This window comes from Harmonia axyridis, chromosome 1 (genome assembly GCF_914767665.1).
Source record: "Harmonia axyridis chromosome 1, icHarAxyr1.1, whole genome shotgun sequence".
Lineage (NCBI taxonomy): Eukaryota > Metazoa > Arthropoda > Insecta > Coleoptera > Coccinellidae > Harmonia > Harmonia axyridis.
Window position 1 is genome coordinate 26164376 of NC_059501.1, and position 10778 is coordinate 26175153.

Below are 10778 nucleotides of genomic sequence, written 5' to 3' on the forward strand. Positions count from 1 at the left end.
TCGTCTAACTCTATTCCAAAAATGACAATATTGTTTTCTTTACTACCTTTCTCAAGAAATTCAACCTTATTTCTCAAGGAGAAATTTTCTTTTTCCAAATCGTGGACTTTAGTTTTGAGATTTTCGATTTTCAACAATAGCCTAGTTTCACTTGCCTTGATTGCATTTTTCAATTCTTCTTTATTTTTTTGGATTTCATCCATTATTTTTTTAAAGGCAGCGTCATTCATAATTTTAGTTGTTTCAATTATCTATAGTGTATGAACGCCTTTAATTAACGAGATAGCTGTGTTCTTCTTTGCAGGATTTGTCGCAGCTGTTCCCTTTTTTTGCCGAGTACGTCGTTCTCTGATAATACGTATGAATATTTCGAATAATTATATTTCAATGCTTTTCCATGGATTGAATCAAATGATTCTTCAGCCTTATAATGTTTTCTGTAGTACTCACGTGAGTATAAAATTTGGTTATTTTTTAAGCAGAGATTCCACTATTTTAGTTCACTTTTACACAGCAATATTGAAGAACATCTGTAAGCGAAGACTTATCTTATTAAATCATAATTATGAAGTGAATACTGTTGTAAGTAATTTTGTTCATGATCAAAACAATTTACTTTTCATAATATTTGAGTTAACTAAGACCACTAATATACTTTCTTTCAGAACAATGAAACTTTTCAAAAATATGTGTCATCAGAGTTGCTGACACCTGTAAGTCAGCTTCTGAGAGTCTCGGAGCTTGCATAGACTGAATGAATTTTAGAGAAAGAGACTCCCCCGCCCCCTGGAAATCAAGATATAAAAAAAGAAAATTTGATGGTAACAAAACCTATTTCAAAGTATCAATTGTTTATTACTATCATTCATTTTTTGTCAAGGGAACCACCATTATCAAGAAGGAGACCACATTTCCAAAATGGTTGTTACGGCGAGTCGACTACATTTCCTTGCGTCACATTTTGGAGCTTCGTGACCCCAGGAATCATTATACTTACCAATTAAATCATTTGTCTTTATTACTTCATAGCATTACTGCTGCGCCCAACTGATATTTTGGTATAGTACTTTGAATGTGAAATGAAAAAAAGAAGGAGACTACAATTTCCAAGGCTCTCACTCGAACAGAGTTTGTGGAGAAATATTACACACCTTGATAAGAGATTGAATCTCTTAAAAACAGGAAGAAAATTAATGAAGGAATTCTTACTACATAAAAGGATAGAGAAGCGAAAGTTATGATTAATACACACATAATTAAAATAAAAGTGGAGTAGTGAGAACCGTTTTGCAATCACAGAGTCAAATCCAAGGTGTCCCACCCTGGATTTGTCTTTGTGACTTTGGGTGAGGCACAGATGGCACCTGATCAACTTAATTAAAATCGAAATCAATATTTGAAATAGATTGTTTATTTAGGAACATTACTGCTTATGAATTACTTATGAGGAAATTGTTGCTCACCAATTAATTAAAATAAAAATCAATATATTTAAAAAAGGTTTATTCAATGATATTACTTCTTATGGATTACTGCTTAAGATTAATTTTGAAGAAATTGTTGTTCATAAAATAATTAAAATGAAAATCAATATTTGAAATAGCTTTATTTAGGAATATTACTGCTTATGAATTAATTATGAAGAAATTGTTGTTCAGAAATTAATTAAAAAAAAAACAATATTTAAAATAGGTTCTTTGAGAATTTTACTAATTAATTCGATAAAATGAATATTGATTAATTCTGTTATGCAAGCGTTGATATTCACAATCTGATTGTTGAGAGGTACCTCAGTTACATTTGTCCTCACGATTAAATTATTCAATTCTGAATCGTCATAACATCATCAGGCACTAGAGGTAGTTACTCATTTTCCCATGACAATTTTGTTTCCAAACACAGTGAACTTGTATAGGTGATATTTTAGTTTTTTTCATTCAAATGAGTAGTATTTATATGCTTTTTTTAGGTTTCTTTTATAACTGAATCATACTCGTATGCGAGTATGAGTATGATTATGAATGATTATGAATGAACATGAGTAGTTAAAAATGTTAACAAATTCGCGTTTATTGAAGCGAATAGCATTCATATCTTTATCGACTCCTCCCTTTTCGTTTATACTTCAAATGAACTTCATCTATATGCCTTTTGATGCTCTGTTTATAAGCTGAAGCATAGTTGCACAGGTGACATTTATGTTCTCGTTTATCCAAATGAACAGCCTTTATATGGTTTTCAAGATGTTTCTTTTCGTTAGCAGCGTACTCACAAAACACACATTTATGTTCTCGTTTATTCGAATGAACTGCAACTATATGATTTTTGATGTTCCCTTTATAAGCTGTAGCATAGTTGCACAGGTGACATTTATGTTCTCGTTTTTCCAAATGAACAGCCTTCATATGATTTTCAAGTTGTCCTTTCTGCTGAGCTACATACTCACAAAATCCACATTTATATTCTCGTTTGTTCAGATGAACTACTTCTATATGCCTTTGGATGTTCCGTCTATAAGCTGAAGCATAATTGCACAGGTGACATCTATGTTCTGGTTTATCCAAATGAACAGCCTTTATATGATTTTCAAGGTTTCCCTTCTGATTAGCTACATACTCACAAAACCCACATTTATGTTCTTGTTCATTCAAATGAACTGCACCTATATGCTTTTTGATGTTCTGTTTATAAGCTGAAGCATAGTTGCACAGGTGACATTTATGTTCTCGTTTATCCAAATGAACAGCCTTTATATGGTTTTCAAGTTGTTTCTTTTCGTTAGCAGCATACTCACAAAACACACATTTATGTTCTCGTTTATTCGAATGAACTGCAACTATATGCTTTTTGATGCTATGTTTATAAGCTGAAGCATAGTTGCACAGGTGACATTTATGTTCTCGTTTATCCAAATGAACAGCCTTTATATGGTTTTCAAGTTGTTTCTTTTCGTTAGCAGCATACTCACAAAACACACATTTATGTTCTCGTTTATTCGAATGAACTGCAACTATATGCTTTTTGATGCTATGTTTATAAGCTGAAGCATAATTGCACAGGTGACATCTATGTTCTCGTTTATCCAAATGAACAGCCTTTATATGATTTTCAAGGTTTCCCTTCTGATTAGCTACATACTCACAAAACCCACATTTATGTTCTTGTTCATTCAAATGAACTGCACCTATATGCTTTTTGATGTTCTGTTTATAAGCTGAAGCATAGTTGCACAGGTGACATTTATGTTCTCGTTTATCCAAATGAACAGCCTTTATATGGTTTTCAAGTTGTTTCTTTTCGTTAGCAGCATACTCACAAAACACACATTTATGTTCTCGTTTATTCGAATGAACTGCAACTATATGCTTTTTGATATTCTGTTTATAAGCTGAAGCATAGTTGCGCAGGTGACATTTATGTTCTCGTTTATCCAAATGAACAGCCTTTATATGGTTTTCAAGTCCCTGCTTATGTTTAGCAGAATACTCACAAAACTTACAATTATGTTCTCGCTTATTCAAATGAACAGCATCAAAATGCCGTTTTTGATTTGTCTTGTCATTTGTTGTATACTCACATACTAGACATTCTTGTTCATGTTTATTCGAAGGAGCAGCATCCATATGATTCCTAGTTTTATATTTATTAGATGAGTCATGTTTACTACTCAATGGCTCAATTTCAAAAGTAATTCTGTCATTGAAACTATAATCTCTCTTCATTTCTGTTTCATATCCAATAGACGATCTTATTCCATTCTCATCAATGTACTGGTCAACAATATCTATATCTTCAGTCTTTACGTCTTCGATCTTTATATCTTCAGTATACTGCCCGTCAATTGTATGCTGGACACTAGAATCAAAGAAGTTAATAGGAAATTTTTGGGATCTTAAAAGAGAACACAATTTCAACATTTTTTGGAAATCAAAGACAGTTTCATGTAACCTGCAAACTTTTACATTTTATGTTTGGGTAACATAGCATCTGAAGAGACCCAAATATTTTAAAAGGATTATTTTTGCCATCTTTCCATTCGATAAAATTGTATGAATATCGTACCAGATTTGTATCGTCCGAAGCAATGTTTTTTTTTTATTCGTATCTCATTTTCCCTTGAACCCTTTGGCCGATTTCAGCAATTAATTTCTTGAATTGTAGCTCCATTCCTCTAGACAGTGGCGTACCCCGACATGAGCCTTGGGGGAGGGGGCGGATAAAGAAAAAAAATCGTTTCCGATATGCTTTGAATTTGTATATACTTTCTGAGATTGATTTTCAATGAGAGAAGTTCGGAGCTTCTACTTTGAAATCTCATTAATTTTTATCAGATTGCTTATTTTCATCAATAATTTGGAATTTTTGGCTCGTAAATAAATAATGATCATGCCGAAGACAGTCAGATCAGATCAAGCCTTTTAATATAGTAGCTGGATGAAGAATTCGTTGATTAAATTTTCACACGATTAATTTATGGAGCGTTGTGACTTGTTGTTTCGTCTTGATGGGGATAACATTGAAATTGTTGTATGTATTTTGTACTATATTTAAGCACATTGTAATTGTGGTTTGAATTTCAAATAAATTGAATTGAATTGAATTGAATTGAAAATTTACAAATTTACAGATTAAAATGGATATATCCTCCTTTGCGTACGCCACTGCTTCAGGTACATAAACGATTTAGATGCCATCTTCATTTAATCCGTTTTTGTTAAATGCAGGGGTGAACAAAAAAAGTAAATACAAGCTTTTATTCGAAGCAATAAACAAATAAATAAAATAAAATAAATAAAACAAAGGTCGGACGATGTTGGCACCGTTTGGCTCAAGAAAGGGAAAATTGGAAAATTCAGGGGGAGGCCTATGTCCAGGAGTGGATGCAGACAGGCTGTTGAAAAAGATTCGAAGTAAACTCAAATGTTGGCCCATCTTTTCTGATCATTTTATCTTTTTATTTTTTGTTGCGATATATTAAATATGAGAGAACGCTTTATATGGTACCTTTGTTGAACATGAAATTCATGTTTTGAATGGCAAAGCTCTTCAAGTTCATCATTTTGAAACTGTTTTGAGGTCTAATATTAATGATTTAAAAAAAAAAAACCTATGAACTGGGATATTAATACAATAAAAAGTCATTCATCATATTGATGAATTGTTCTTATTGAATCAAGCAACAATTTCCATTTAACCAATGAAATGTTGATTATTACAATGTTATGTTCATTATTCGATCCGTTGTACTTGTTGTAACTTGCTTCAGTAACCCCCAAATTTTTTTTCCCTATAATCGATAGAAATAATAAAAAATATAGTTTCTAATTTGAAAATCTTGAGTTTTGATGAATTTGAGTTGTCCAAGTTCATGATCTTCTTATAAACAACTTACAGTCCATTCAGGAATTATTGACATCGAAGTAGGACTTGAACGTCTAGTCGCGGCTTTATTTCTGGTTACAAAAATATCACTAAATATTGCTATGGTTCATCATAGAAATAACCAGTTTAAATTATTTTCATCATATTTGTATCCGAAAGATCCTGATTTTTCGAAATTACGATTATTACGATGGGACGCATACAGTCATGATTTCATAAATTGAAGTTCAGATTATATAACGTAAAAATATAGTGAAATGCTATCTCATTTCTAAGAAATCCAATGAAGAGATATCTATTCATTTAAGAGTCGCCCATGAAAGATCCCATTGAAGATCATTAAAATATGCATATTTCTTTTTCACCAAAGGCTCTTCAAAAATTGTTGCATTACTGATGGACACTGGATACCAACCTGCTTGCAAAATTCTTATCAAATAACTCTTATGGATCATTTTAACTGTGGTGTCTAAACTGGTGAAGAAAACAGAAAAAACTGGTTGATAAATTTAAATAGTGTAGCTTAGTGAATGGAAGAGCCATATCATAATAAGACAGAAATAAAATTCAAAGAATCCATTTAGTATATGAAAAATTTTGATATCCCAGTTGTGCTGTAACTTTCAAAATTGGAACCAATTTATCAGCCAATGTGTAAATTACTTTCTAAAGTCACTATTCTTTGAAACTGTTCATGACATGAATGATTGATTAAATTTGTATGAAAAATATAGCTACTATTTGTACTCAAGTTTTCTGTTTTTTATTGAAATGCTTTTATACTAGTTACTATTAAATTACATAAAGTATTTTGCCCATAACAGCTTTAATTCACTCACTAAAAGCATTCTTGCATGAAATTATTTTTAATTTGTGAATTTTAAAATTTTATTGCATTCTATTATTATCTTCAAGTGGGTAAGAGGTGAAGAAATTTTTGAAGTTACTCTTCTAAATATATTTTTCGATTAAATACTCAGTAAAAATTCTATAAAGCAATTGAAATTTATTAGATTTTTGGATTACTCATTGAAGAACAAAAAACAGATATAACAATACTTAATTTCAATATAGAATATAAATAAACTATAGATGCAATGCAATAAACTTTGTTTAGCAACCCAATTATAAAATAATTCTTCCTTCATAGATTTATATAATCCTCATGATCACCACTGTGAAAACAAAACATCCAGGTAAAAATCCAAATATACATCATTCAAAATAGTGCTCCTTCTACTTTTACCCTTGAATATATTTGAAAAACTTTTTGTTTTCTTTCTAGAGTCCACTGTTCAATAATGCTGCCATTTTCAAATAACCAAGTTTCCTCCAGATGAATGAATTTCACATTTTGTTGCAAATATTCTCTGTATTCATCATAAAATCGTACTCAACTTATTATATTTTTCTGTTCATCAATAACAATTTTCCTTTTATTAACTGTTTTGAACTTGTAACGAATTAATTATATGTAATGTTGTGTTCGATTGATTAAAATCTAGATGCTTTTTGGTCAAATTTTATCCAGACTGATATATTGGTTGCTTTTGGTAACAATCAAATCATTAAATGATTCTTTTAAGGTGAAATCGTATCACACAGGTTTTCTTCCGCTAATAATACAGGCCGTACTGACTTGCTTTCTTCTTTTTTCAAACAGTATTGTGAGAAATACTCAAATAAACTAATCAATGTGTGTTTGAAATTGATACAACTTTTTAATTTCAAAATTTCTTGGATCAAAACCAATAACACAAACAAACTAAAATCTAACCTCCTGTCAATGGCATTTCCAATGCCAACCCGAAATCTGCAATTCAAAATGTTACTGAATGACCAATACCAACTTAATTCCGATTTTCCAAAGCCACCCGGGATTTCAATAATTCCTGAATATACATTTTTGTCCAAACCGCAAGCAGTCTTATAATACTATGTACTTGCAGAATTGAAAAAGAAAAAAAGCTTTTTCTGCCGAAAAGTTCGAAAAATCATCGCCCTCATTTTTTTCATGATAAGCCAATTAACTCATGAACCGTTGAGTTTCTACCTAAGATATGGCGTATTGCCGAAATTGTCATCAAAAAAGCTATCTAATGATGCAATAATATACTGGATGTGACATTTGAAATTAGGAAGTAGTAGTCTTTTTCCGGTATAACCAGGAGTTGTAGAGGACTGAAAATATTTTAGGAAGAAAGATCATTGTCAAACGCCAATATACAAACTTTCAGCTCAAAAGTCTAATAGGGGCCATCCCGGTGAATCAGCCTGTATAACAAGCTAAGGATTTCATACAAGTATGTTCCTGGGGAATCAAATAATTGCTAAAAATCGACCGAAGGGTTCAAGAGAAAATGAACTGCAAACTTCGTTGATCTTTTTTTTCGTATTTTCCGTTCTCCTAATTTTGCCAATGTTGTATCATAGTATGAAGAACTATACTATGGTTATACATATATAACACAAAAAAAAGAAAAATGCGGGTTCATTCAAATACCTAACTTTCGAAATATTTCAAAGGTTTGTACAACAAACCTTTAAATAAATAAAATAATAAAACAGAGATAAATACTCACTCATAGTCAAATGATATCCTATCATCATCTTGTCCCATTTTTTCTAATTCAGTCTTAACTCTTCTGTTGTGAATACTCATATATTTTTCTGGGTACATATGTAGAATAGACCCTCGAATCTGTCACATGAAATTGGCAGCTTCGTTGCCAAATCGAAAAATTAATCAGGTATTTGAAGTATTCATAGAAAATAGAAATATGTCACCAGATCCCGCTATCGGTCTCGACAGTTATAATATCAGGTTACCTATATCTTTGAATATTTATTCTGATTCTAAATACGACTGTTACTGCTGCAACTAAATTCATCCTTGAAACTCTTCAAATTGAATGGTTATAAGAACGTATAGGTAAACGTACATAGTATAAGAAATATAAATATAAATATAATTTTCTGATGTATGGAACGTTTTTAAAGTGGAATTTAGCGCTTGATAGCGCAAGTGAAGGTTTTCTTTATTCAGTTCTTCTTCGTAAGCTCTGTGAACAGAGCGATTGAAATATTCAAATGAATTTTCTGAAATGAATTTTTCTTTTTAAGTAGTTTATTTGAAGTCTGTAATGAAAGACGACTATTCATTATCATCATTAGCAATTGGACTGGTGTGAATTATTTTTCCTGTAAAGTTGAAAGAAATTTTGATAAGTTCAATATGGCCATCAGACCTCGCCAATGGTGGATGAGGCAGTGAAAAAAGACTACTTAATTACAGTCAAGGCAAAAATCTTATAGGTGTAACCACTTTCATTTCTTCCATATGTTTAATGTAAAGTACATACAAATTTGCTAAGTTTCAGATATCGCTAACATATCACTGCGGTTGTAGTAGGAGTTCCCAATAAAATACCTCTATATCATCAAAAAGCTTTCTTCAATCTGCCAAGATAGTTGCCAATTTGACGTAGAAAATTGGACGTCAATCGAGAGTCTCAAGGTGTTGTGCCTATTCTATGTTTTCTTTCTTCTGACACTAAAGAAATATCATTAGAAGTCGGTTCATCAGTTGATAATTATGTAGATAAGGACAAAACGCTCTAAGATTAAATTTTCCAGATTTACTAATTTTGGGGTGTGAAATGCGAATTCGTACACAACAAATTTTGTCGCATATTGTTTGTCAAAAAAAAATAAATAAATAATTTTTCGCCAAGGTCACTCCATTTATTTCACTTATACGCCGTTGATTTTTGTTTTATTATGGATATTCGACCAAAATTCACTATCATTGATATTTCACGCATTTTCCAACATCAATATACCTATACGATAAACCTTTAGAATTAATATTTATTTTGTTTTGAAGTGTCAATTGTCGGTCGTGATGAATTCACATACTAACAACGCGAACGACTCAAATCGAAAACTATGTGCGCTATGTTGCCGGTTCCAGCAGATTTCAGATGGTCTAAGAATATAATAATAATAATAATAACCTTTTTTATCAGGTGAAAGTTTAGCTATAGCTACTTTTACACTTTCACCTAATATTCAATAAGAATAATATATTCAACTATACGACAGATTTCCAAAAATATATATTTAATTTCAACACCGCATTTTTCTAGGGAAATCATTGGTCCAAAATGTAACAACTCATGCACATTTTATGAAGACCTTATGGATATATCCACTTTCTCCCTATAATTCTACCTGATTATATTTTCTTTTCTCGAATTTTGCTTCATTTCTGCTATTTTTCCAGGTCTCCCTCAGGGTTCAGTTCAGAATTATCACCCACTATTATAAAACAAACTCCCTTGCAAAAAATAACCTAATCTAGGTACTTCTATCTTATTACTCTATCGCATTCAAAATGCAAAGAACTGACATTTACCCCGACAGACTTCTTACTCTTAAAAAAATTGTTATTTTTTTTACTAGACAGCAACAAGGGCGTAGATCTTTTGTTTTTTTTTGGGGAGGGGGTTGTTAATGAGAAAACGACGATAACGTTTACTCATATCTGTAATGTGAGAAACAGAGGTTTGATAACGAAGTTTGAACCAAATTACTCGAAATATTTTTTTATTACCAATTCGATTGTTTTCACCTTATATTGGCCATTAGGTGTTCCTAAATTGAAGTTATGAAGGAAAATAACAGGTTCCTCAGATAATTCTAAGAATAAAAAGCCCCAATAAGCATGAGCTCGCAAACGCTTTATTTTCGAGATACAGGGTGTTACTTGTAGTCTTACTTTTTGGTAATGCTCATATCACTTCATGAAATCATTTTTAATCTTCGCCACATAATGGGTAAATAAGAACCAAAACTCATAATTAATTTATTCATCACAGCTTATAAACTGGATCTTTGAAATGACTTGGATTTTCCTGAGGATTACTGGAGAATAGTTCGATATTATTTTTTTCTCGAAATCAGTAGCAGAGACGTCAAAACTACAAGAAATCGAAAAGTATAGTTCTGGACGAAAGAGAATCTCGAGCCCTGAGTTTGAATTGCCAATAATTTGGAGTCATAGCATAATCATTTTACCGAAACATGTAAGAACTCATACGAAATGAATGAAATAGCAAAAAAGTAAATTTCAAATTTTTTGCATGTTTTAGCGGTTTCCGTAAATTGTTCACCTTTTCTTCTTTAGCTCTTTTTGGGGGTTTAACTCTGCATATTGAAGAAAATTCATCACTTCTGGCAACACTGGTTTGTCTGCTCACAAAACCTATGAAAACGATCTTAATGGCATCTGTGAACATACGATGGAACCTAATTAGCAGGTTGTTTGAATTGAACTACATCCGATCAGAGATTATTTAGAGAATAGGTACTTAACACAGAATACTAAGTACTGA

General features: G+C 31.5%; 1 protein-coding gene and 1 long non-coding RNA gene across 2 annotated transcripts; one reads left to right on the forward strand and one right to left on the reverse strand.

Moving 5' to 3' along the window:
- The first annotated feature begins 378 nt into the window (after positions 1-378).
- Positions 379-1234, forward strand: LOC123671025. The gene is made up of 4 exons (XR_006746037.1): positions 379-450; positions 515-582; positions 666-821; positions 881-1234. It is a non-coding gene; the product is annotated as an uncharacterized LOC123671025 (long non-coding RNA).
- A 272-nt stretch (positions 1235-1506) lies between these two features.
- LOC123671017 (zinc finger Y-chromosomal protein-like) lies at positions 1507-8099 on the reverse strand. The gene is made up of 2 exons (XM_045604655.1): positions 7965-8099; positions 1507-3855 (listed from the first exon to the last, which is right to left on the reverse strand). The coding sequence occupies exons 1-2, from the start codon at positions 8060-8062 to the stop codon at positions 2097-2099; spliced, it is 1857 nt and encodes a 618-aa protein (XP_045460611.1). The 5' UTR covers positions 8063-8099; the 3' UTR covers positions 1507-2096.
- Between the last annotated feature and the right edge of the window lie 2679 nt (positions 8100-10778).